Here is a 26668-nt window from a genome sequence, read left to right as displayed (position 1 = left end):
TCAAGTTCAGCGTGTCTAAAACTAGACTCACTACCACTGTTTTACGAGCAATTGATTTTTGACAAAGATGCCAAGACAATTCAATGGGAAAAATAGCCTTTTCAGCAAAATGCTGGGACAACTGAATATCAACATACAAAAGAATGAAGTTGAACCTACCTACCTCCATATACAGAAGAACTCAAAATAGATAATGAACTTAAATGTGGAAGCTAAAACTTTAGTCTCTTATAGGAGAAAATATGAGTAAATCTTCATGGCCTTGGGTTAGGCGTGATTTTTTAGACATAACACCAAAACACAAATGATATCAATAAAAGAAAAAAATAAATAAATTGGATTTCATCTAAAGTAAAAACATGTGTGCTGCAAACCATACTATCAAGAAAGTGAGAAGACAGTTCACAGAATGGGAGAAAGTATCTGCACGTTATATATCTGATAAGGGGCTTATATCTAAAATATACAAAGAACTCTTACAACTCAGTAATAAAAAGACAGCTGACTTTAAAAATGGGCGAATGATTTAAATGGACGCTTCTCCAGAGAAGATGTACAATTGGCCAATAAGCACATGCAAAGGTGCTCAGCATCGTTAGACATGAGGAAGTACAAACCAAACCACAGTGAGATACCACTTCACACTCCCTGGAATAAAAGGACAGATAACAACAAGTGTTGCTGAGGATGTGGACGCTCTTCACACGTTGGGTGAGTGGCTGTGTGGCTAAATCTCATGTTGGAACCCTCAGACATTGGCTGGGGAGAATATAAAAGGGTGCAGTTGCTTTGGAAGACAGTTTGGTAGTTGTTCAGAACATTAAACAGAGTTTCCATATGTCCAGCATTTCCCCTCTGAGGCATATACCCGAGAGAAATTAAGCATACTTCCATACCAGACTTACACGTGAATGTTCATAGGAGCATTATTTATAGTAGCCAAACAGTGGAAACAACCCAAATGTCTGTGCGCTGATAAATGGATAAATAAAATGTGGGCTCTTCATACAGTGGGATATTATTCAGCAATAAAAAGGAATGAGGTACCCACACTGATACATCATGGATGAACCTTGAAAACATTATGCTAAGAGAAAGAAGACAATCACAAAAGACCACATATTGTTTGATTCCATTTATATGAAATGTCAAGAAAAGGCAAATCCATAGAGACGGGAAGTAGATTAGTAGGTGCTGAGGTTAAGGGGTGAGAATGGGGAGGGGCTGCTGAGGGGTATAAGGTTTCTTTGGGGGATGATGAAAACATTCTGAAATTAGATTGCAGTGATTGTCATGCCACCTTGTGAATATACTAAAAAATCATTGAATTGTGTGCTTTAAATGGGCGGTTTTTATGGAATAAAAAATCTCTTTCTAAATAAATCTGTTAAAAAAATAAATAACTGAACACACTGCTCTCCTTCCCAGACGTTTCTTCTTCCAAAATCCTCATTCTCAGTGAGCTGCGCACTGTGGTCCAGACTAGAAACCTAGAGGCTTGATGGAGTCAGATCCACGTGGATGCATCACTGTCATTATCATGTCTTCTTCCTTAAACTCTCTTTTGTCCCCTTTTCTTCAGAGCTGTGATGCTGACGTACATAGGTCTTCATCATTATTAAAATCCCATAATTATATTCCACTTTTGTTCTCTACCTCTTGAACTGTCTCCTCTGTAATTTGTTAAATCGTCAATACTCAAATCTGAGTTAATGTTCTCTTCCTAAGTTTCTTCAGGATATTTCTGTGTCTTTCTGGATAAAGTTATGACTCCTTAGCTTAGTTTATAAAGTATGGCATGAACTGGCCTCTCTCTCTCTCTTCAGATTATTTCCTCTGTTCTCCATGTTATAAGGAGCCTACCCTCACGTGTTCTTTCATATGATAGTCCTCCTGATTATAATGCCAATCTCAAGTGGTCAGCAGCCACACGTGGCTACCATGCTGGACAGCACAGATTACGGAACTTCCATTATTGCGTCATAAGCACTCAGTAAATACTTCTTGAATGTAATCATAGCCGTTATCTATGATAAGCATTTACCCAGCTTCTGCTTTTATACTTTTGGTGGTAAGGTGTTCCCTGGGTTGTTACGTTACTAACCCAGCCCTGGGTATCTCTTCCTTCTTCTTCTTATATTCAGCTGGTGTTTGCTTCTTTAAAATGTCTACTAGTTGATCCAAGTACTGCATCATCCAAAACAGCACCCAGGTTATTAGACTATGGCAGTCATTTCCTCGACTTTGCCCCAGATTAAACACATTGCTCACTTGAGCTTTGTATAACAGGCTCTAGTTTGTCAGTGGTTCTTACAAATTGTTGACTCCAGTTAAGATGTGGATATGGTGTGACTGGTGCAGAATTCAGTGCTTTTATCAGCTCTCTTTCTGATATGTACATTTCAAGTTGCGCAGCCCTAATTGTTATAAGTTTCAGCATCGGGCACAAAGTTCAGCGAGTAGGCAGTAGCTGGCTGAAAGAATTATTCATTGAATGTATGTTGAATAAGCTTAAGACTTTTAAAGCTTTTTTGGAGGGAGTGTTTTCTGTCACCGAGTTTGTGATCAAGTAAATTCTAATCAGTCTTGTCTGAAATTATTTATTGCCTCACTGCTATTAAAGCACCTCTTTTTTTTTAATAAATTTATTTATTTATTGTTTTTTGGGGGGCTGCGTTGGGTCTTTGTTGCTGCGCGTGGGTTTTCTCTAGTTGCGGCAAGCAAGGGCTACTCTTTGTTGCGTTGCGTGGGCTTCTCATTGCAGTGGCTTCTCTTGTTGTAGAGCACGGGCTCTAGACGTGGTGTGGGCTTCAGTAGTTGTAGAGCACGGGCTCAGTAGTTGTGGCTCGCGGGCTCTAGAGTGCAGGCTCAGTAGCTGTGGTGCACAGGCTTAGTTGCTCCGTGGCATGTGGGATCTTTCCAGACCAGGGCTCGAACCCGTGTCCCCTGCATTGGCAGGCAGACTCCCAACCGCTGCACCACCAGGGAAGCCTCTCTTCTTTTTTTACATCATAAGAATATTTGATCATTATAGAAAAATTTGAAGACGACGGATCAGCAAAAATAAGAGGAAAAGTAGTTGTCATCACATCATCCATTGAGAGTCACTGTTAACTTTCTGCTGTGTATCCTTTTCCACCAGGCGCACGTTAAAAAAAAATGTATATATTGTGGATTTGTACTGTGCATACAGCTTTGTAATCTTTTTTATTTACCAATACATCATGTTTGATGACATATTTGTGTTACGAAGTATTCTAGAGCTTAACCTTTTTCAACATCTTATTATGAAAATTTTCAGACTTAGAAAAATCACATTATCCAGTAAATATCTATACTCCCACCACCATTTCACTATATATGCTTTGTCACTTCTCAATCCATATACCCATCCTTCTATCCTTCTGTCAATTCATGTTTTTTTTTTTTTGATGAGTTTAAACTTTTTAACAACTCACTAGTATTTCATTGACTGGAAGTAGCTAGATTATCTAACCAATCCTCATTGTTGGATATTTAGGTTATTTTCAGTTTATATTATGGTTCTCTCATTGTTGAGTTTTGAGATTTTGTTACTCAGTGTGGATATAAGCATTTATCAGATATGTGATTTCTCCCAGTCTGTAGCTTGCCCTTTCATTTTCTTAGCAGTGTCTTAAAGCACATATATCTTTAATTTTGATGAAGTCCAGCTTACCAATCCTTTCTTCTATGGATTGTTCTTTGCCTAACTCAAGATCAGAGAGATTTTCTCTTATGTTTTCTTCCAGAGGTTTATAGGTTTATACTTAGTCTGTGATCCATGTTATATGGTATGAAGTAAGGGTCTCAGTTCATTTTTTTCACATGGATCTTCAATTGTTTTGGCACCATTTGTTGGAAAGACTATCCTTTCCCCATTGAGTTGTCATAGCACCTTTGTTAAAAGTCACTTGACTATCTACTCATTCATTTTTAACTTGCTACAGCATATAATAAATCTCTCATTTCTGTTTTATTCTTTTTTACCTCTGTTCCTGATGGCTTCACTCACCAAGCGTTTTGGAAACAGTGTACTTCCCATGGTGCCGCTCATCTTGATTGTTGATGCTGGGTGGCAGAGATCTGAGGGCATTGTGAAGAATTGGGAAAATATGGTGGGGGGCCCTGCGTCTTACCCCTTCTCCCTTCCACCAAGGTTGCTTATTTGCCTGGGAAAGTAAGTGATAACTACTGAGTGCCTAATTGGTGAAAATTTCATAAGAACGATTGAATAAATGCTTTAACTGTAAAAAAAAAATACCATCTAGCATGTACTAGGATATCAGCAAAGCTCAGAAAACTGTCTTAAGACTAAAAGTTAGTTTCTTCCAGTACTCTCTCTTTTGAAGTCAGCTTTCTCTGGGCAGTAATTTAATTGTTTTATAGTTTGTGAAAATGTGATTAAATGTAAAAGCGCAGCTTGGTAAGAAGATCTGAACTCTGTTTCTCAATTAATGTACTCAATAATAAGGATTGCAATAGCTTGTATTAATGAGTGCTCTTCACGTGCCATCACTGTCCTAACCACTTAACATACATTGTCTTCGTTTTATCTTCGCAGTACTCCCAGAAGGTAGGTGCTGTTACTGCTCTCTTTGCATGGCGAGGAGCCTGAGGCACAAAGAGACAAGTGACTTGTCCTTTTGGCTGGAAAGCATGGACGCCAGCGGGTCCCAAGCTCGGGAGTCACAGCACTGTACTGCTCAAAGATTCACAGCACTGGAGTTCCAGATACTCCGTTTATCTGTGATCCTAACCTTCAGTTAGTACTTGATATTCCCCGTTTGCTATTGCATTCATGTTTTAAATCACTTGTAAATGTAATTGTTTGCCCGAGCGTAGCTCCTTCAGCATTTCTTGTATGGCTAACGTAGCTATCTGGCTTCTCGTTGAGAATTTCAAGCTTTGAGGAAGTTGAGAAGCAGAAGGAAAGGACAGTTCAGTTTCTTTTGTCAGCTGCTGTTCGTGCCTAAAGGGCAGGTTGATAGCCGTCCTGTATCTGTTAATCAGCATGTAGGCTCACCCCTTATGTAGTAAAGGTCTGGAGATTGGGGTGTTTTCCTGCCGCAGTTGAGCATGTGGTATATTCCGAGCGTCCACTTACCAAGATGCATGACTTCGATTCCGAGAGAGGAAAGGATTAGGACAGGGAGGGCATAGGGAGCGAGGACGGAGTAGGGCTGTTGTCACTGGAGATAGGTCTGCGGTCAGTCATTTGAGGAAGGTGGTAAAGAGGGCGTTGGGCCTGGATCCGGGAGAGCTGGGTTCTGGGCCTGCACCGCCCGAGCTCCCTGGTGGCCTTGGTGAGTCATTTCCCTCCTCTGAGCCTCATCGTCACCATCGATCTGTTTGTGAAAGGAGGAGACTGAACTAAATGATGTCCAAGGACCCTTCTGGTATGCTAGCCTGTGGTCCTGTGGATCTTTCAGACTCGGGAGGACAGTGTGCTGACATCCAAAATTAGGGCAGAATAAGTCAACAGGAGGCGTAAACATAAATATCTCTTTCTCGGTTGTTCGCATTAGGGAAAAGTGATCCTGATGTAAGTAAACTCCAGACTCTGCTCCCTGGTGTCAACCTCTGGCCCTGCCCTTGATTAAGCAAGGCTAAAGGCACAGCTTTATTTTCCCTCCCCTCTCATCTTTCCCAAAGGGAAGTACAGGGTTGGCCAAAAAGTTCGTTCGGTTTTTTTACATAAGCTGGCTCTAGTAGCGCTTAGTTGTCTTTAACTTCATTTGAAACAATTTTGTTAGATCATATTGTGACAGCAGTCATATCAGCATGCATTTTTTAAAAACTTACCAAAATTGGTAAATTTTTGTGTAGCCATTTTAGTATTGAAGATGGAAGAAAAACAACATTTTCGGCATATTATGCTTTATTATTTTAAGAAAGGTAAAAACACAACTGAAATGCAAAGAAAGATTTGAGCAGTGTATGGAAAAGGTGCGACGACTGATCAAACGTGTCAAAAGTGGTTTGCGAAGTTTCGTGCTGGAGATTTCTTGCTGGACAGTGCTTCACGGTCAGTAGACCAGTTGAAGTTGACAGCGATCAAATTGAGACATTAATTGAGAACAATCAACGTTATACCACGTGGGAGATAGCCGACATACTCAGAATATCCAACACTATGTGCAGTTCCCTGTGTGTTATCAAGCATGGTTGGCAGTGTAAGGCTTGACTTTGATCAAGGGCACTTTAACCGCTTAGATCCATAGTTTCCCCCCTCTAAAGTCAACATAATAATCCCTACCTTGCCCACCATGGCAGATGATTCTTTGGCCGTAGAAGATGGTGTGGAGAACTGCTTTTAAAGGGTTCTGTAGATGTCAGCCGTCACTGAGGTGCTCCACGGTGAGAGTATGGGTGTGTCCGTTAGGTAAGGGTTTCAGCTGGAGGCATCTCAGATGGGTTAGTACTTCCTCTTAAACAGTGGGAAGAAGCAAGAGTTCCCATCTTTCTCATCAGGAGAACAAAACCACAAGCACCCAGCACTTACGCCAGCTCCCTCGTTCTGTGCTGTGCAGTCTTTAGCAACGGGCTGAAATAGACCAGGGTTTCTTGGGAGGCAGTGATTCCAGCCAGATCAAGGCAGACTTTATTTTCAGGTAGACAGGGATTAGGCTATTCTGGGAACGTTCATGAAGGTCAGTAAATTATTACTAATTAATAAAATCTGCATGCTTCTCAGATTTTAAAGGCTGTCCAAGTTTAGTTTATTGGAGCCAAGAGGCTATAAAATAAATTGAACCAAAAAACTCCCATAATAATCATAGTAAGTCTTTCCATTTGTATAGTACCTGGTACTATACAAAAAGCTTTTACGTAATTATCACAGCATCCCAAGGGGTAGGTGAATATTATACTCATTTTATAGGTGAAAAACTGAGAAACAACTTGTCCAGTGTCACACAGTTTGTCATTAGCAACTTGAGACTACAGGGAAAGAACTCTTTTATTGAACTTTTACTAAATGCAAACTGCTTTCACATTTACTGTCTCATTTAATCCACATAATAGTCTTATAAATTGGTACAATCCCATTTTATAGGTGAGGAAACGGAGGATCAGAGGGCTTAAAAATGAATTGTTCAAGCTTAACAGCTAGAAATTGACAGAACTGATATTTGAATCCAGCTGTTTGGCTCCAAAACTCGGCACTGCTGCACTCTATTGCCTCTCAATTCATCTGTTCCTTCATTCATTCAACAGTGTTCCAGGCCCAGGGTCTCAGGCTCCCCAGCTTGCTCTGTTTCTAATTTGAGATATGGCCTATCACGTGAATTCTATTGGAATAGAGAGCACGTTCATATAGTACACTTAGCTGTATGTTGGGAGGGTATATACAAAGTAGTGTTGTTGTTTTTATAAAAACCATACCTATTCATTGCAAAAATTCAGCAGTACGGGAAAGTACAAAAAATAAAGCACAGATGGCCGGGGCATATTCAATCCCCTGGAGATAAACAGTTGTTAGCATTTTGACTAACATGCTTCCAAACATCTCTTTATGCACATATATACACAGATACAGCATAGTAATAATGAAACAGCCCTGCTTAAGAGCTGTTTCATAGTGGCTCCATGTGCATTGCCTCATTTGAGTCTCACCAAAACCCTATGAGATGACAGTGTTACCCCATTTTACTCAGAAGGAAACTGATGTTGACAGCAGTGCAGTAATTTGCTCCTTAGTGGTGAGCTCTGTGATCTAAAGACTTAGTCTGTAACTACTATGCTGTCTTGTATGTGATGTTCAGGCCTACCTGGCTTTACTGCGCTTTGCAGGTACTGCGTTTTTTTATTACAGGTGGAAGGTTCGTGGCAACCCTGCGTCCTGCAAGTCTGTTGGCACCATTTTTCCAACAACATTTGCTCACTCACTTCATGTCTCTGTGCCACATTTTGGTAATTCTCGCAATATTTCAAACTTTATTATTATTATTATTTTATTTGTTTTGTAATCTGTGATCAGTGATCTTTGATGTTCCTACTACGACTCGCTGAAGGCTCAGATGATGGTTAGCATTTTTTAGTAATAAAGTATTTTTTAACTAAAGTATGTACATCTTTTAGACATAATGCTATTGTACACTTAATAGGCTGTAGTGTAAATAGAACTTTTATATTCACTGGGAAACCAAAAAATTTGTGTGATTCATTTTATTGCATTATTGTGGTGATCTGGAGCTGAACCCGCAGTATCTCTGTGGTGTGCCTGTATATGATAGGGCATAAGTGAGAATACACTATAGGCCTTTCTATAACTTGTTTTATTGTTTGATTTCTGGAAGTCTTTATCATACGATAATTCACAGTTTGTAATAATCCTCTAATGTTTTTACTCAACAGTAGTAATGTCTAGGCAGTTAATGTAGATCTATATTTATAATGACTCTGTATATGTACTTTATTTGACCAATCCCTTGTTGAGGATATTTAGTTTATTTCCAGTTTTTTGCTATTTTAAGTTATGCAAGAATTAACATCTTTGTGCCCTTTGGGGTTTAACTTGTTCTGTAGTGATTAAGAGGACAGAATCCCCCCAAGTTGAGAATCGCTGGTGTTAGAGCAGTCAGTAATTCTCCAACTTGACCATGCATCAGACTCCCCTGGAGAGCTTGTTAAAGAATACAGCTTGCTGGGTTCCATTCTCCCAAAGTCTCTGATTCACTTAGTCTGGGAACAGGGCTGAGAATTTTCCTCTTTGACAAGCTCCCAAGTGATGCTCACACAGCTGGCGAAGGACCCCACTTTGAGAGCCACTGATGTAAAGGAAAAGCACTTAAATTGGAAATCAGAAGACTTCAGTTCTAATTCCAGCTCTGACAGTAGTTCTGTGACCCTAAACAGGGTGCTGTGTTTTTCTCTTTCTTTGGTCAAAGTGGGAGGATCGGACTGACATTTTTCTTAGGCCACTTATCATTATCAATGAAAACTATGAAATCCTTCAAAATCCATGTTCTTCTGATGTCATACAGTGGCTCTCAAGGTTTGGTTCATTCAGTGCCTGTGTCCTTTTTGCCCTCTTTTTCTTTCTTTTATTCAGTATTTACTGTGAGCCCATGGAAGGTAGTATCATAGGAGAGTTGAATGGTTTGATAGTGAGGCTTAGAAAATGATCGAGTGCTCATTTTTTTCACGTTAGCAAGAATACGTCTTTTAAAAAAGAACTGCAGTTCCAAATTTAGTCAGCTACCTAACAAATCCCAGCTTAGCACTAGCAATCCACAGGAAGGTCTTTAATCAGTTGTCCTCATACCTATTAATTTAAACACCAGGGTTATATGCTGGGTGTCAGAGCTTTTTGTAAGAAGGAATATAAACACCATTGTAAGATTCATGCAAATGGAACTTTTTTGGAAACTAAGAAGCAGTGCTATTTTGGATGAGGAAAAATACTACCCTGTACATTTTAGTAGGAAATCAGAAATAGAGAAAGCCTGATTATCAGAAATAAAACATGAGAAAGAAAAACTAGCTTTTAGAGGGAAAAAAATACATTTCTCTAAAGCAGGACTTTTCAGATTACACCTCTCTTAGACATATATTCATGCAATTTCTTTGTCATTATCTCTGCTCTCAGAACATGTGTGAAATGAAGGTTTTCCTTTTTAGTGCTTGCAGGTTAGGAAGAGCTTGCATGGCCTGGATTGGTGCCTAGACTTCAGACCTTAGGGAGGACTGCTGGCTTTGAGGGCAGCAAGGTGCCTTCAGACCTGTGTGGTTTGATTTTACATGTATGCATTTATACCCCTCCTTTACTTCCCTGCCTTCAAAATCAAATATCTTCATCCCTGCCTTGCCAGTAGGTGCTAGAAATTCCCACAGTGTTCATTCATTTGGTCTTTGCTATGATGTGAATGTTCGTGTCCCCCCAGAATTCACTTGTTGTAATCCCTATGTGATGGTGTTAGGAGGTGGGGCCTTTGGGTGATTATGTTACGAGGGTGGAGCCCTCAGAAGTGGGATTAGTGCTCTTGTGAGAGAGACCCCGCAGGGCTTCCTGGTTCTTTCCACCGTGTGAGGACACAGTGAGAGGTCTGTGACCTGGAAGAGGGTCCTCGCCTGACCACGCTGGCACTCTGATCTCGGACCTCCAGCCCCCAGAACTGTAAGAAATAAATTGTTTATAAGCCACGCGGTCCGTTATGCCACAACCCAAACGGACTAAGCCAGTCTCCATTTCTGAAGGCTCCCACTGGACTAGTCCCCGGAAATTCCCTTCCTTACTTAGCCTCTTAAGAGACACTTAACATGCCAAGCCTTTGGAATCCATTCATTCTTTCAGTTCCTTAGAGCATTTACTTAATTAATCTGTTCGTTTATTCATTCTAACTTCCTAGCCTCTGTGGAAAATACAGATATGAACAAGACATTCTCTGATTCATTAGATTTCTTCTTTGACTTCATATTATTGTGCAGTTAGTGTGGGTTGGGTTTATATGTGCCTCTCTGTAGTGGGTTTGGTTTGTGACTTCCAAGCACTGTTATATTGGAAAGGAAGGAGTGATAGGGTTGGTTTTGTGAAGTTAGGAAATTAGAGTTAATTATGGTAACTGCCTCAGAATAGCCAGAGCCTGGGGGAGGGGGCTCTGTGAATCAGTGCCTATGAATCAGATGTCCCCTTTTTGTCTTTAAGAGACTCACAAGTGTGATAGTTGGAGAGAATTCAGAGAAGCACCGAAGGCTGGAACTTCTGGAAAATAGGGCCCCCTGAATTTCAGATGATTTGACCTAGGAAGACAGAGCAATAATTTAGAATTGACTTCAATTATTTGAAGGATTTCTTTTACAAATTAAGAGGATATAAATGAGGCAGAAGCAAAAAATGGACCAGAGAGGAAAGAACTTCTTATCCTTTCCAACCGGTTCATTGGAACTGATAATAAGCTAGGTTTAGATATTTTAGGAGAATTACCGAAAACTTGGAGAAAAGGCAAATTGATTATTATGTGCCCTTCCAATGTCACTCAAGAGCATTGTCTAGCAAGCCTGTCTAAGGGGTATCTGATATTCTTGGAGTTGATATACTTTTGTAAAGTTAGATTTTAACTTGTGAAAAATTGATAAGTGACAGGTGATCTTTTTTTGTCCAGTAGAGATCTAAATTATTTCTGTTTAGTAGAAGAGATAACCTCAAAGGTTACAGTTTAATTGCTCTGTAGGATATTAACCAGTTTTGTATCTAATTTGGCAAGATTATTACAGCATTGTTTTTTTCCACCGAGTTTATATGTTTCTTTCACCACCTTTTAACCAGCTTTGCCATCCTGCTGGTTCCCTCATTAAGGACTTACTTAATACATGCATACTATATATTTGTGTGAGAGTTATGTTTTTAGCTTTTTGAAAATTATGCTTTGACAGAAATGAGTGCTTGTGGAGGACATAAGCATCTTAGGTAGCTTACCCAGGAGTGGGGTTTGACTCATTTGACTTCCATGTCCTTTCAGCCCTGAATGCCCACAATTTTGGATGTTCATCTGAATTCTCTTGGTCACTGGGTAGTAAATTGCATCTATGGATCATCTAATTATCTGACCTGAATGAATACTTGAAATTCCTGCTTTATCAAGATCTCAGATAGCATAAAGTAGGAAAGGATCATTTCTTTTGTTGTTAAGAGTAGCACTATTGGGGCTTCCCTGGTGGCGCAGTGGTTAAGAATCCGCCTACCAATGCAGGGGACACGGGTTCGGGCCCTGGTCCCGGAAGATCCCACATGCTGTGGAGCAACTAAGTCCGTGCACCACAACTACTGAGCCTGCGCTCTAGAGCCCACGAGCCACAACTACTGAGCCTGTGTGCCACAACTACTGAAGCCCACGTGCCTAGAGCCCGTGCTCTGCAACAAGAGAAGCCACCACAATGAGAAGCCCGTGCACCGCAACGAAGAGCAGCCCCCGTTCGCCACAACTAGAGAAAGCCCGCGTGCAGCAACGAAGACCCAACACAGCCAAAACTAAATAAATAAAATAAATTTATAAGAAAATAATAAAAAAAAAGAATAACACTGTTATTTATTTATGTAGCACTCACAGTTACAGAACACTGACACACCTACTGCTGTATCTGACCCTTTCTTTGTGAGGGAGCAGGACAGGAATTATTGTCCCCATTTTATAGGTAACTAAGCTGAGCCTCTGGTAAAGTGCCCTTGCCAAAGGGCACTTGGCTGGTGAGGAGTGGAGCTGGGACCACAGCCCAGCCCTTCACACTCCAAGCTCATCAGCAGCTGCACGAGGGAACCAGGGTTCAAGAGGGTCTTGATAAGAACAGTGAGCTGAAGTAGGGAAAAACCGAAGCAACCTAAATGCCCATCGACGGACAAATGGATAAAGAAGATGTGGTGCATAGGTACAATGGAATATTACTCAGCCATAAAAAGGAACGAAATTGGGTCATTTGTAGAGACGTGGATGGACCTAGAGACTGTCATACAGAGTAAAGTAAGTCAAAAAGAGAAAAACAAATGTATATTAACGCATACATGTGGAACCTAGAAAAATGGTACAGATGGACTGGTTTGCAAGGGAGAAATAGAGACACAGATGTAGAGAACAAACGTATGGACACCAAGGGGGGAAAGTGGCGGAGGGGCTTGGAGGGTGATGAATTGGGAGACTGGGATTGACACGTATACGCTAATATGTATTAAATGGATAACTAATAAGAAACTGCTGTATAAAAAAAAATTTTCAAAAAAAAAAGCAACTATAGAATCCTACACCACGGGGGCTTCCCTGGTGGCGCAGTAGTTAAGAATCCGCCTGCCAATGCAGGGTACACGGGTTTGAGCCCTGGTCCGGGAAGATCCCACATGCCGCGGAGCAACTAAGCCCGAGCGCCACAACTACTGAGCCTGCACTCTAGAGCCTGCGAGCCACAACTACTGAGCCCACAAGCCACAACTACTGAAGCCCGCACGCCTAGAGCCCGTGCTCTGCAACAAGAGAAGCCACTGCAATGAGAAGCCCGCGCACCGCAACGAAGAGTAGCCCCCGCTCGCCACAACTAGAAAAAGCCCGCGGGCAGCAACAAAGATCCAACCCAGCCAAAAATAAATAAATTAATTAATTAATTAAAAAAAAAAATCCTACACCACGGCTCCAGACTCCTTGCGTACTGATTTACCAGTGCTGACTCTCATACTGTAGTTTTGTTAGTCTGTGTGCTCTGTTCCTAACTGTTGGAGAGACCTGAAATGTGTCTGAATCTTCCTTCACCCTCCCTCATCTCTCAGGGATAGAGCGTTGCTGGACACACAGCAGGTGCCCAGGAAACAGTTCTTGATTGAATGTAGGAATTTGTTTTACGTGCTTTTATATCTTGATTCTCCCTTTATTCCTGGTAATACTCTCTTGGCAAATTTCTGTCTATCTGGGTGACATTGGAGCAGCTGCACTTGTTCATTCAAAAGGATAATCTGCCCTTTTATTTGATGCTTGCACTGGAAAGAGGACTGCTGACTTAACCCAATTTCATCTTTTTATGAAATCTTCCCTAAATCTACAAACTGCTGATTCGTTAATTCTGCAGATATTTATTGACTAGTTCTGTGTTCCAGGCCCTGGGGTAGAACGGTAAAGACGAGGCAGGGCCTCCTCTCATGGGGCTCCCACTTCCTTTGGCTCATGGTGTCTTAGTATTTCTTTTTTTTTTTTCTTTGGCATGCAGGATCTTAGTTCCCCGACCAGGGATCGAATCCGCACCCCCTGCAGTGGAAGTCTTAGCCGCTGGACTGCCAGGGAAGGTCCAGTGTCTTAGTATTTCTGTTGAAATATTTTCAGTCTTTGCCCAGTTTCATGAAACACAACATGAAACAACTGAGTTGTGAAAAAGACTCTCTAAAACATGCCCCCAACCCATCAACTTGTCTCTCATCTGCTGCTGGCCCCGGAGTCCACAGCCCACCATCTCTCACCTGCACAGCTGCAGCAGCTTCTCCCACTTCCATTTCCTTCTAAAAATGAAAATCAGGTCATGGTACTCCATTGCTTAATGCTCTCCAGCGGCTTCCCTGCTGATAAAGCCCTGCTTTCCCCTCTGTCTCCGTCCCCCTCTACTCGCTCCTTCTCCGTTCCAGCCACACTGTGTGAAAGGGCAGAAGCCAAGCTAGTTTCCTCCTACCTCGGGCCTCTGTACCAGCTATGTTGTCTGCCCACACTGATCTTCCCCTGGCATTTGCACAACTGTCCCTACTTGTCATTCACATCTCAGCTTAAATATCCCTACCTGAGAGGGGCCTATCCTGTCACCTCTTTTAAGTTCAGTAGCTCCTCCCCCATCACTCTGGTACTTTGCCCTATTTTATCATCTTTTTCTTATTTATTATCTTACTTCATTAGAATATGAAACTGAGGGCTTTAGCTTTTCACACAGAAATTTGTTGAGGGAATGCAAAGATAGTTTTCAGTAAGCTGGTACAGATACTTAGAGAGTGCTTATTGGGTGAGAGGGATTGCTGTAGACAGGAATGAAGAAGTAATTACCAATAGACTCCTACTTTTGAACAGTGGTAGACTGAAAAATGGATTGTGATTGTGTTTGAATGATTTTTTTGGATAGCTTTTACTTTAAATAGAATCTCAAAATGGAGGTAAGGGATGTCTTTAGAACTTTTGTTTTGAAGTTAAATGTCACTGTAGGAGTTCAGGTGACATGTAATTTGGGGGGAGGAGTTATTGGAGGAGGACTCACACGTTCCCTGTGCTTTCAATGAGGTGGGGGTTTTGTGTGGTTTAAATTTTTGAAAGGTTAATTCAACTGAAATAAAAGCACGTTCAGTGCATTCAGCACATCTCTGACCAAAGAAATCTGTGCCTAAGATTGTGCTCTGCCTTGTGAAGGCTTAGAAAGGACTGAAAACAAAGGTCGCTGCTAGTGGGCTCCCCACCAATTCAAAATAGGAGAGTTCAGAGACGGTGGCTCCACATTGTGATGGATTTCTCTTGAAGCTGTATTTGCATCGCAAGCATGTCGTTTCACCTGGAATGTCTGTGCATTTCTCTTTTTTTAATATTTATTTATTTGGCCACACCGGGTCTTAGTTGTGGCGTGCGGGGTCTTTAGTTGCGGCGTGCGGGATCTAGTTCCCCGACCAGGGATCGAACCTGGGCCGTCTGCATTGGGAGCGCGGAGTCTGAAGCACTGGACCACCAGGGAAGTCCCTGTCCATACATTTCTGACGGAGGTTGTGAGGAGCTAAACTCCTCAGGTCTCCTGTCACCAGCCCCCTTAGCCCCTGTCCCCAGTGACTCTCACCTGGTCAGAGGCCTAAGACATGTGATGGACAGAGATTACTCCTCAGTACAAGACTTTTGTACAGTATGTGAAATTTTTTTAAAAATAGCTGTTGATTATCATAGGAATTGCTGAGTTTTAGAGCTTATTGTAGGCTGGCTTTGGTCAGGAGGGGGCTCGATGGGATTTTGCAGCATGCAGTAATATTAGCTACCATGGCGTGCGGTTAACGTGTGCCGGCACTTCCTCTCCCCAGCGTCCCGCACACACGCTGTCATCCCCGTTCTCAGATTAGAGACTGAGGCTTAGACGGGAGAGAGTTTTCCCAAGGCTTCTCAGGCAGGTAGTAGTAGAACTGGGCTCAGAACCCCACTGTCCATAGCCTCTGTGGAGAGGAGGCGGGGAGACCCCTGCGTCCGGGTCCCGGGTTGGCAGGGTGGGAGGTGGGTGGAGGAGGGAAGGCCCGGCTGGGGTGCCGAGACTCCATTCTGCAGACGGGGAGGAGGAGTTGTGCGTTTTCACTGGGCGGTGCTGGGGTGGGTGACTGTGCAGGAAGGGGTCAGACGGCAGGGTGGGCAGGAGCTGGGGTGAGACCAGGAAGGCCACTGAGCACACTCTCGAGCGTCTCTTGTTGTGCCCGTCCCCCTGCTCAGTGGAACATCTGCGGCCAGGCCGTGAGGACGGAGTCGGATTTTCAGTCTTGTCTGTAGCTCGTTTCCCTTTCTGTTCCCTCCTGCTTGGTCTGTACGCAGCGCAGCCGCGAGTGTACCGGCCCGTGCGTGTCAGAGCGCTCCTGCTCACGTGATGGGAACGCTAGTCTCTGCTCAGGTGCCCAGTCTGTGTTTCGTTGCACATACATCGTGGCTGTGCAAACCTAGAAACCTAACAACCTAAAAAAGTGGCAGAGGAAACATTGGTTGTGATGCCTCAAACCCATGGGACCTCAGGGCCTGAAACTCATAGATTGTCGGTCTCTAAAGGAGCTATGATGAGGATTCAGTGCCAAGAATTAAATCCTAACTTCACTTTCTCGGGAAATTGACCATTTCACGTGGAAAGCCATGTTGCTGGCAAGCTGAACGTGTGCACGTTAAGCTAAGGACACCAGTTTCAAACATCCTTCTCATGTGGCTTTCCGAGATTGTCCCAGGCCTGGGGACGCCTCCTGTCACCCACCGTGCTTCTGCTCCATTTTCCCCACGCCTGTTTCTCTGCGGAAGCCTCTGGCAGCCCGCACGGCCAGTACAGGCAGCAGGTCAGTGCGCTGATGGCACAGCCGGGCCCAGTCAGGAGGCTTCTGTTCATAGGATGAGACCGGGAAGAGGAAGTGAGTCCAGAGTGACAAGGGTGAGCATGATGACGTGTAGCTCGGAGAGCCCCCAAAAGGTCAGCGCTGATGGGGCTGCCAGGTCATCTAGGCCTGGTGTTTCCAGGCTGACTCTGGGCCTGACCCTGGTGGAGGGAGGGGAAGGCCCGGGAGCAGGTAGTCTGGGGCTCTTCCATTTTTATCAGGTTTGCGTTCATATCAGTTTCATGTTCCAAGTAAGTGGCATTTAAAAAAACAAAAGCCTAAAAAATTACTGTCTGGTTATTCCTTCGTGTTACAAAGGGAACATAAGTCCCAGAGTAGGAGCGTGCTTTGTCTGAGCCTTGAGTCTGGTGGATGGCCTGGGATAACTTTTTTAAAGCATTGTGTGGTCACAGAAGTGCCATTTGGAGAGGAGTGGAGTGGTCAGGAGTCCCTGTTCCTGACACTTTGGTGTCATCAGTTATCGAGTGGTCAGGTGCGATTGCCCAGACTTTGAAGCACACTCCTTCCCAGTCTGGCCCGAAGGCCATGTCAACTCAGGTTTTCCTACTTCCTGGGGCAGCTGAACCACTTTTTCAGCCCTTAGCAGTCTCTTGTCTGGCTGTGAGATGTGGGGATTAGCCAGGGCCAGCTGGATGAAGGAACTTCAAAGGTTTGCCATGTCCCAGCCCTGTCTCAGGGCCACGGCTGCCTGACAGTCTGTGGAAGAAGTCCTCTTAGGGAGGTAGCCTGAGGCAGTTGGATCTGTGGTGTTGGGACCCCAAGCGGGCACAGGGGTTAAAAACGTTGGCATTAAACCTACCCAGGTGCAGGAGGGACTTCCCTGGTGGTCCCGTGGTTAAGACTCCACGCTCCCCCGGCAGGGGACCTGGGTTTGATCCCTGGTCGGGGAACTAGATCCTGCATGCATGCCACAACTAAAAATCCCTCATGCCGCGACTAAGACCCAGCACAACCAAATAAATAAATAAATAAATAAACCTACCCCGGGGGCAAGTCATTGCTCTGCCACTTCATAGCAATATGATCTTGGGCAAGTTACTTAACCGCTGTGGCCTCTGTTCTCTTATTAGTAAATTGGGGAATCTCATAAAATTATGTCTCAAATACACTTGGTGCTAGGATTTGGTGATCTTTCACCATTTCTATCAACTCTACTAGGACCTTAAAAGAATTGCCCTGAAAGGTATAACCAGCTCTCCAAGAGGAGATTCTTGAGTCACCGGTGGAAACCAGGCGTGAAGTCCAAAGGTTCTGTAACCCACCAGGCCTCATCACCACGCTGGACCTTCCTGGTGGCCATGGTAGAGCACATCTGGCAGTTCCCACCATGCCAAGTCTCTGGGAGTTAAAGCCCCTGCTGCTCCCCCCATACCTTGCAAAGAGTACCAGGAATGTAGGTTTTGACCTTTTGACCAACCAACAGATCCGTCAAGTCACTGTGGGGTGTCTGCTGTTTCCTACCCCGCCCTCAAGGGTGGGAAGGATGGGCAGTGGTTGCTCGGTCTGGTGTCTCCTTTCCCTCGAGAAGCTTGCTCCTACCCCTATCCATCTGTGACTCTAACCAGGTAGTTTAATAAATTAAAACATCATATCATTTTATTTGGTATGGGTAAATTGTTCTTCCTAAGACTTGGGTAAACTCTACTGCTTTTTTTTTTTTAAGGACTTAGGACAGTGATTTTATCTACATATCCATTTATCTTATATTCCTGTCCTGAGAATCACAGGACAGAAATACCTTGCCCCTCTTCCCCCTGGGGAAAAAAAATTAAATGCGCTCCTAGTGAAGAGACAGGACTTCAGTGACAGGGTGGCCTCACGTGAAGAAGAGCCATCCAGCTGTCAGCCCCGTCAGCGAGAGACCACCTTGTGAGGCAATGAAGACGACGAAGAACATCTCTGTTGCTTTACGTGCCTGTAAAGAACTTCCACAAGTCCTGCCGTGTTGGGTCCTTGCCCCCATCCTGTGACAGAGGCCCGGGCAGGATCCGCATTCTTCCGGTTTTACATACAGGGAGTCTCAGGCTGCCAGTGATCACAGAGTTAGTAAAGTGGCAGATCTGGGACTTAAACTTGGGTTATTTAGTGACTCTGCCTCTCCTGCGTTTTCTGATCTATCACAGCGCTGCCAAGAAGCTGCCATCACAGGAGGGTCTGGGCAGAGGCTGTCAGGAATACTGTGGAAGGCATCTGGGTCGGCTTAGTTGACGATTGCTGTGTGGCTTGAGGGGCAGAGAATTCCCCAGAGTATCCTGCTCACCAGTCAGTCGCCTCAGTTGGCCGTCATCACTTCATTTCTTTAACGAGGAGCACCTTTGTGTGAATACACACACGCCCTAGCTTGCTTTTCGCCCTGATAGAAAGCTGAGGAGGTTCGCCCAGCAAACCTCTCCTGAGTAACCCCTCCCTGTCAGGCTCTCTGCCGGGCCCTGGGAATACGGAGATTAACCTCACACAGACCCCCCTCAAGGGCCTCAGAGATGTGGGGTGGGCAGGACGCCGTAAGGCAGCTCAGCTGACAGCAGAGAGAGCAGCTGACAGTCCTGGGGGTGGTTCAGGCTCCTGGGGAAGGAGCAGCGCGGGAACAACGTGGGCCATGTGGGAGGGTGCAGGCCATGTGGGGAGCAAGAAATAATCTGGGCTGCTTGGCCTGGGGACCAGAGGACAGAGGGCCTGGCTTATTTTGGGAACTGGGAGTGTCTAGCTGTATTTTGGGGTTTGTGAAAAGTTTTAATGGAAGAAAGTTGGAGACATAAGACTTTGTGTGTTGCACTGAGACGTTTTTACTTAATCCCGTGACCACCGAGGAACTAAGGGTTAAAATAGGCAGACATCAAAATCAGACTAAGAAAAATTGTTCTGGCAGATTGTTAGAGAAGGGACGGAGCAAGGAAGACCAGTTACTAATACGAGAGACTAAGAGGGAAGTGCTGGAGGCGAGAGCTGAGGCAGTGGGTCTGGGAGTGGGGAAGGGTCAGATTCAAAGAAACCTTCCTGAGCTAGAATCAGAGGTAGTGACCGGCGTGAGGGAGAGAGGAAAAGTCAAGAGTGACTCACGGGTTTTTATTTGAGATCCGCCTCCCTTATTTTAGAAAGATTTGCGATCCAGATGCTGACAGCTCTCCTTAATGGCAAGTTTCAGAGCACAGCCTCAGCGCCCTTGCCAAATCTCGCCAGCTCGGGCTTTACAAATGGGCAAACATTCCTCTTCTTTTGGCTGACGTCTCGTTTCCTTTTTCTTAACTTCTGTTCTGAAATTGTTACAGCAGTTTTTGTACTTCAAGGAATTGGAGCCCGGTACATATTAGATACTCAATAAATGAATAATCAGATAAATGAGGTCACGCATCCTGGTTGACCTACAAGGTGATGTTGTTCGTGGTAAAGTGCTGGGCATGAAACGTGAATTCTGTCATTCCAGAGCAGCTTGTGCATTTGTGCTAAAATAATGTTTGATAGTGGAAGGGTAAAACACAGAATTCTGAAGAATTTCCGGTAACACGCAGCCCAGCGTCGGTCTCCTCTGCGTTCACTGCCCACGGCGATCATAGTACCTGACCCTGAGCACAGCGGTGGCCGCCGGGGGGTGAGGTGACCCGGCAGAGCGCGGGGGAACAGATTGCGCTCGCGTGCCTTTACGCTCTTGCCCCCCACCCCATCCCCCGTGTGGTTCGGTGGGGGCGTGTGTTGTGTGATTTCCCCAGGATCCCAGGCGTGCCTGGGGTTCCACTTCTTGCCCGGGACTGACCCAGCTCCCAGCGTGCAGCCTCGGCATTCGCTGCGTTAATCAGACTCGCTGGAATGATCACGTGGTCCTCTAGCTGCTGCTCGTCAGCAGCTGGCTGAGCTGGAGGCTGCAGGCCCGTCTGCAGAAAGCCTTCTACTTCAGAATATGGGGGGTTGGGGGGTGCAGACCCCGCCTCTTTCTTCTGCACTTTGCACCATATGACTGACTAAATGGTTGTCCTCCGAACCAGGAAGGCTACCAGGCAATATAAGGAGATTGTCTCTGACTAGGTCATGTTTGCATTTGAAGAATTCAGGTATGTTCTGGGTTTTCTACATCAGTCTGCCGCTGGGTTTTTGTTCTCGCTAGGTTTTTGCTGTGTAATGACAGCTTAGGCTCTGGCTGGTTCTCACAAAAGAAGGGTTCTTTTCTGTGGCGGGGTTTCTCCCGGTCACGGGGGTGGGAGGCGCGGAGGTGGTTACCGGTCCAGGCTGTTTACTGCAGGACAGATGCAGCGTGGGTAATTGGTTTGATGGTGTGTGAATGTGCCGAGGACCCCACCTTGTGCCTCATCTGAGCTGTGCTGTTGCTGGTGTAGAGGTATGAATACAGAATAGGGACTGCTTATCCAGAAGGAGTCTCTTGCTGCCTTTTGTTTTTCTTCCTTTGTCAAACTCATGGAGCCTGACTGCTCTTTTAAAAAACGCTAATTGTAGCGGTGAAGGCGAAAATCCTGCAAGTCTGTCTGCTTAGTCAAGATTTGATCTTGGCTCTGATTTTGCTCGTTGTGAATAGTGATCTCGCGGCTGGGCAGTTTTCTGGGAAGTACCCTCATGATGTTTTGTTAACAGGGTCCTTCTTTGCTTTCGTCAGCTTTTCCGCTGCTGTAATTATTAATGCTCCAGATTAGAGTCTTTTGTGAATCTTACGCCTTCTCTTTCCTCCATCTCTCCTCCCTGGGTATGAATGTGGGGAGAGGTGCTCCAGAAGAGATAGTCTCTAAGAAATGAAAATAAAGGAGGTGGGATGGGAGGGTTGCCGGCTCATTCTTGTTCAGGTCTCCCCCTCTTCGGAGCATACGGAAGACAGTGTGTCTGTTTCAAACCTCTGACAGCTTCTCATTTCTCAGATGGAATTTCTGTGTATTTTAGAACTGAACGTAAATACCATATTGATGGGCGAATAAGTGATTGTGTGGGAACCTCCACAGGCCTTTTTCATTCCCTCCAAATGTTGCTGCAGTAGACATTAAAATGGTAATAGAATTAACCACCTTTCATTACTTGTAAGAGGAAACTAGAGACCTTTTGATCAAAATCAAGGGAGAGGATGAGAGCATTATCAGCTTTCCACAAAGAAAAGCAGGGCTACGGAGGTTGTTCCCTCCCTTTCTATAAACTTGGGGCTTTGGATCCAGGAAGTTATCCTTTGTTTAAGAGCGTGCCTCTGCATTATTTCTAATGGACTGGGTTTGTGAAAAGAACATTCTTTCCACGTGGCAACATGCTCTGATGACATGGGGTGACACCGTGACCAGAACTTACAGTTTTATGATAGCTCCATTAGATAACTAACAAGAATTTATTTAATGCCTGGCATGTAACAGTAGATAGGTCCTTAGGGAATGAATCGTAAGTCCTGGGTTCTAATCCGAGTTTCAAAATTGGCTTTCCTGATCCTTGTGAGAGTTACGGAAGAGCTTTGTAAATCGTAGAAAGTAGTACAGTGGTGAGGCTCATATTTTATTGCTAGCATTCGTTTGAGATGGAGTAAGTCTTGGCTTCTGCCTTGAACAAGCTTGGAGCCTTTCGTTGCATTTTGTAGTCAGTGGGGAGGGATGCGTATCAACAAACCCACTCCCACCGTGGCGGCTCCTAGTTCAGGAGCCAAGAGCTGGGTCTGATGAGGTGGAAGGGGGTTGAGTTAAAGGCCACTGCTCTGCTGAGCTGAGAAAGTGGGAAAGTAGAGCAGAAAGGGGAAGTCTGTTACCCTTCAAGTTTCTGCCTAAGCTGGCCCTGAAGAATTTTGCTGAGTATGATTGCATTTTATGACGGCTGCACGGGGCCAGACAGGTGGCTTTCTTCTTTAGTCATGGGGCTTATGCGCATGGGGGCCAGGGGATTGTGGTGGGGCAACACGGCGCTCGAGAGGAGCTTAGCTTTTTAGTTTAGGTCAGGTTGGTCCTCAAGCTACAGCACGCAGCAGAATCACCTGGAGGGCTCATGAAAACCCACCCCCAGAGTTTCAGATCTAGCAGGTCTGGGATGGGGCTTCAGGATCTGTGTGTCCGATAAGCTCCCAGGTTTTCTGATGCTGCAGTTCTGGGGACCAGACTTTGAGAACCATTGGCTTGGGGAAAGCAGACGTTGTCGTTGTTGTCGTTGAGGTGGGAAGTCTGAGGCAGAGGCAAGGAGGGAGGTACAGGGAGGAGCCAGAAGCAGCAGTTCAGGTATGGGCAGGTGGGCCAAGGCGGGGGTGGAGGTGTGAGGGGGGCACGCTCCTGGGGCGGCGGTGGAAGGGACACTGGGACGAGAACCAGGGAACTTGCTTTATAAGCCTCGTTCTGCCATGTGCTCCTTTGTGGGCTTGGCCAGCCTATTCATTGTTCTTAAGTCTCAATTTTCTCAGCTGAAAATGGGGATAGTTGTTCTTGCCAAGAAAGTCTATAACACTGTTAGAATTAAATGAGATAACATAAACTTACTTTATAAATTATAACACTCTTTCCACATGAGAATAAAGGGAGGAGAGGACCCTGGGGGTCTCCATCAGGTTATCTGTGGACACAGCCCTCCGTACACACACCCAACTCCAAGAGCGCAAGGGCCACGTTCATTTTAAAAGGAAGTCTGATTGACAGACACGTTTACCTGCCGTTACTCCCTATTGGACTCTGAGTTCCAATGTGGTCTGTCAATCCTGTCTGTTTTTAACTTTTGTTTCCTTAGTGCCTAAAACCGCTTGACACACAGTAAGGCCTTAGTAAGTGGCGGACGCAGTTCATTTTCACGAGGACTTAATAAGGAAGAAAAAGCAAGCAAGCTCTCTGGCTTAGCTCGGCGCAGGCCTGGGATGGTGCCATGGTGCCCTCTGAGTGTGCTGGTCCAGAAGAGCATGTCGAAAAGCTGACATCTGACCTCCTGAGAAAAATGTGAAGTGTCCTCAGCACACCCCCGTTGCAGGAGTGCCAGAGAACTCCGACCACATTTCATAAGGAATCTCCGTGATGCTGTCACTCTAGAATGGGCTGCTGATGGTCATGACTCGCGGGGGCCCGGGGCCCGAGCCTAGAGAGCTGCAGAGTCCCGAGAGCTTGAGAGGCCGGGCCAGCATTTTCCAGCTGGTTAGGGGGTTTCTGCCTTCCACTGATTGCAAGACTGTGTTGTCCTAACACCAGGCCAGCTGTTCTAGCTGGCTGTGCTAGGAGACACGCTGCATTTGTGTTTTTGCTTTAAAAAAAAAAAACAAAACTTCTTAGGCGAGATGTGTGCTGAACTGATAGTTTAAGTCAACATTTACCTGTTACTGCACACCACAGAGGCTGTCCTCTGAGCCCTGCTGGAGACAGCTTTGTGGAATACTGTCTAGTTTTTCTTCCACCTCTAGACCCAGAATAAAGACTGCATCCCCTTACCGACCCTGGAATAAAGAGTTTGAAATGTGATTTTCGGCTTCATAATCCCTCAAGTGAGAATGGAACCCAAATCAGAAACCGCTGTTTCTCAGAATTCCTGCCACTTATTCTGATTTATTTCCAGAAGGAATGTGGCATACCAATTCCAGGATTTAAAATCCACAATTGGAATGTGTCCATCACATAAAAATGGGAAGTTACTACTTTGGGTCTGTTTTGTTTTATTTTACTTTTAAGTAAAACATTATTATGGAAGGATTGGATTCGAAGTCAAACTGGCTCTTTATTAATTTAAATTTATGTCTAGTCTTGGGAAGTGTTAGCACTTTTCTCGCCCTTTCCCTGGAGTATTGAAACGAGTTAAAATGAGCGGCATCAGGGAAGACCTGAAGTTCGCAAACCAGGAGAGCGCCACCACCCCGTTCGAGGGTCCAGAGCCCAAGCCAGCTTAGTCCCTCTCGTTTCCCAGGGTCCTGTAATCCCTTGAAGAAACAGATATTTAGGTACAGTGACTTTCACACTGTGGTGATGAAATAAATCTCAGATCAACAGGAGATGGAAACTGGGCTGGGCAGGGAAAGGGAAGGTACAGAAACTTGATCACTGAGTACCTACTATGTACCAGACACTGCTAGCTGCTTTGCCCCTGGTCACTTTAAACCACATAAAAATGAAAACAGAGGCTCAGAGACATGGGACTGTCCCAAAACCTCCACTCCATAAATAATGTTAAGTGAGTGAAGGAAATGAGAACAGAGGCTCAAAGGGGTGAGGTAATTTCCCTGAAGTCACCCAGCAGTTATGGGGATCTGGTCAATTTCAGTTCAGTCCTTCTTTCTCTGATACTCTGGGCCCAGAATGCCATCCTATGAATTGACCTTGTGTCTTCCAGCCAGCACAGCCTTTCTGAGTCTCTCCTCTGGGCCCAGAGCCTGTTGTAGCTCCAGGCACTTGGCTCACCTCCCTGACTGTGGGAAAAGCCCGGGAATAGGAGAGGAATATTCTGCCCCCAAGGGTAGAATAGACTGACCCCTCCTCCTAGCTCCCACGGCCCCCTAGTGATGTGGCTACGCATCAGTAGTGCTTACTGCAGTGCAACTGTGTAACAATCAGCTTCTTTCACATCCTTCTACCCTACTAAAGCGTGAGCTCTTGGAGGCCAGGAGGCATATCTTAGTCATCTTACCTCACTACCAGCTATTAGCCTAGTGTCAGCTCTGGGAGGGATTAGTAAATGTCTGACTATTAAATGTCTACACTGCTGATACTGTGGGCATTAGGATAACTTTAACTGAGAAAACCACAGTCCCTAACTGTGGGGAGCTTACAGTCACGCTGTCCGGTCCCCCAGGGCTATTAGTATGCACAGCCACGCGGGTCTTTAGTAGGGGGTGGTAGGGGCACCTGGTTGGAGTACACGGGCGGAGGGTGGAGGGTTGAGGGAGAGAAAAGTAGAGCAGCAGAGAGGGAAGGACAGACAAGTTTCGTTGACTTGACAGTTTCGCCGAGTGTTTGTCTAGCCACAAGCAAAAGTTATTTTGCGAAACAGATAATTTAGCTGTAGGATGGCAACGCAGATATATTTTAAAATACCAGTCTGTTCTCCATTATTAAGTAAGTGTTACAGTTGTTGAGTTTCACTCAAAGCAAAGCAGTGTTGTGGAACCAGACTCCCCTGCCGTTCATACAATGTAAATTTAAAAGCTGGGACCTTGCAGAAGTCACTTTCTCTCTCTTTACCTCACTTAGAGGAAAAGGGCTACTTTGAGGTAACATATAGGAAAGAAGTGTATAAATTATAAAACTTCGCTATAAATGTTTGCATTTTATATTTTGGAATCAGTTAATAGTTAACCGGTTCAGGTGCTGCTTTATAAAACAATTTTTGTTTCCATCTCCCATTTCTCTTTGCTTAGCATTCTGGTCTCTTATATAGAAAACAACAAAGCAAAACTGAACTAAGAGGAAAGAATTTTAACTGAACTCATTACCTAGAGGAATAAGCCCCGGAATAGGACACCAGCTTGGGTCTGTGTAACTCTTTGCTAGTTACTTAGGGTGGTTGCAGAAGAGTCTCCCAACTGTGTAGGTGTGTCCTTTTGGAGGGGGGAGGGCCTTTTTGCTATTAGGATAGCCGTTCATCCAACAAACCACTTCCTGAACATCAGTAGAAAATGCAAATATGTGCCATCCTTGGTCCTGCCCTCAGGGAATTACTGTCCCGAGAAGGTGCTGAGCCAACACCAAAAGCATGGCGTGGGGGTGGCCAAAGACAAAAGGAACACAGGGAAAACCAGGAGAAGTTCCATAGGGCTCCAGATAAGGTGCCTGGACAGGGAGGAGGGTCTGGTTTTGCTGTTGTGGAAGTTAGGGAGACTTGTGGGGCGGGCCGGGCCGTCTCTTGGAGCGAGTCTTAGAGAAGCATAGGGTTTGGGTGGGTGAGAATAAAGGGAAGGGCTGTTGGCAGCAGTGCAGGAGCTGAGGCCCGGGAGCTGGGAGCCAGGGGCTGTGTGCTCTTAGCCATATTTTGGCCGGTAAAACCTGAGGAGAAGGGACCTTTTCTCACTCTTTTCAGGGTAACCCAACCTGGTTGTCTTTTCCTCATGAGGGTCACTTCTCTCTGCCCTGAAGGTCACTGTTTTGCAGAGGTAGACATTTTTCACCTTTAGGGAATGTGTAGTATTCGTGGGAAACGCGTGTTTTGCAGTGCTGGCTTGTTACTTCG

The 26668-nt window shown here is 44.9% G+C and overlaps 1 protein-coding gene and 1 long non-coding RNA gene across 3 annotated transcripts in view; one reads left to right on the top strand and one right to left on the bottom strand.

The window, feature by feature from the left end:
• Nucleotides 1–26668, top strand: part of EVL (Enah/Vasp-like) — a 161827-nt gene that overhangs the window by 18495 nt on the left and 116664 nt on the right. Inside the window, exon 1 of one of the 2 annotated variants that reach the window (XM_082450305.1) lies at nt 20399–20625. The exons of the other annotated variant lie outside the window; for it this stretch is intronic. Coding sequence (XP_082306431.1) covers nt 20603–20625 — 23 coding nt within the window. The 5' untranslated portion in view covers nt 20399–20602. Of the gene's footprint in view, nt 1–20398; nt 20626–26668 lie in introns of those variants that run through there. 2 annotated transcript variants of the gene reach the window in all.
• Nucleotides 7381–14921, bottom strand: LOC309655293. Its single transcript, XR_014260754.1, has 2 exons — nt 13143–14921; nt 7381–12770 (listed from the first exon to the last, which is right to left on the bottom strand). It is a non-coding gene; the product is annotated as an uncharacterized lncRNA (long non-coding RNA).

The sequence above is a fragment of the Balaenoptera physalus genome (assembly GCF_965194825.1).
Source record: "Balaenoptera physalus genome assembly, chromosome: 2".
Lineage (NCBI taxonomy): Eukaryota > Metazoa > Chordata > Mammalia > Artiodactyla > Balaenopteridae > Balaenoptera > Balaenoptera physalus.
The sequence above is the reverse complement of the archived record's forward strand: the minus strand, read 5'-3'. Positions and strand labels throughout refer to the sequence as shown.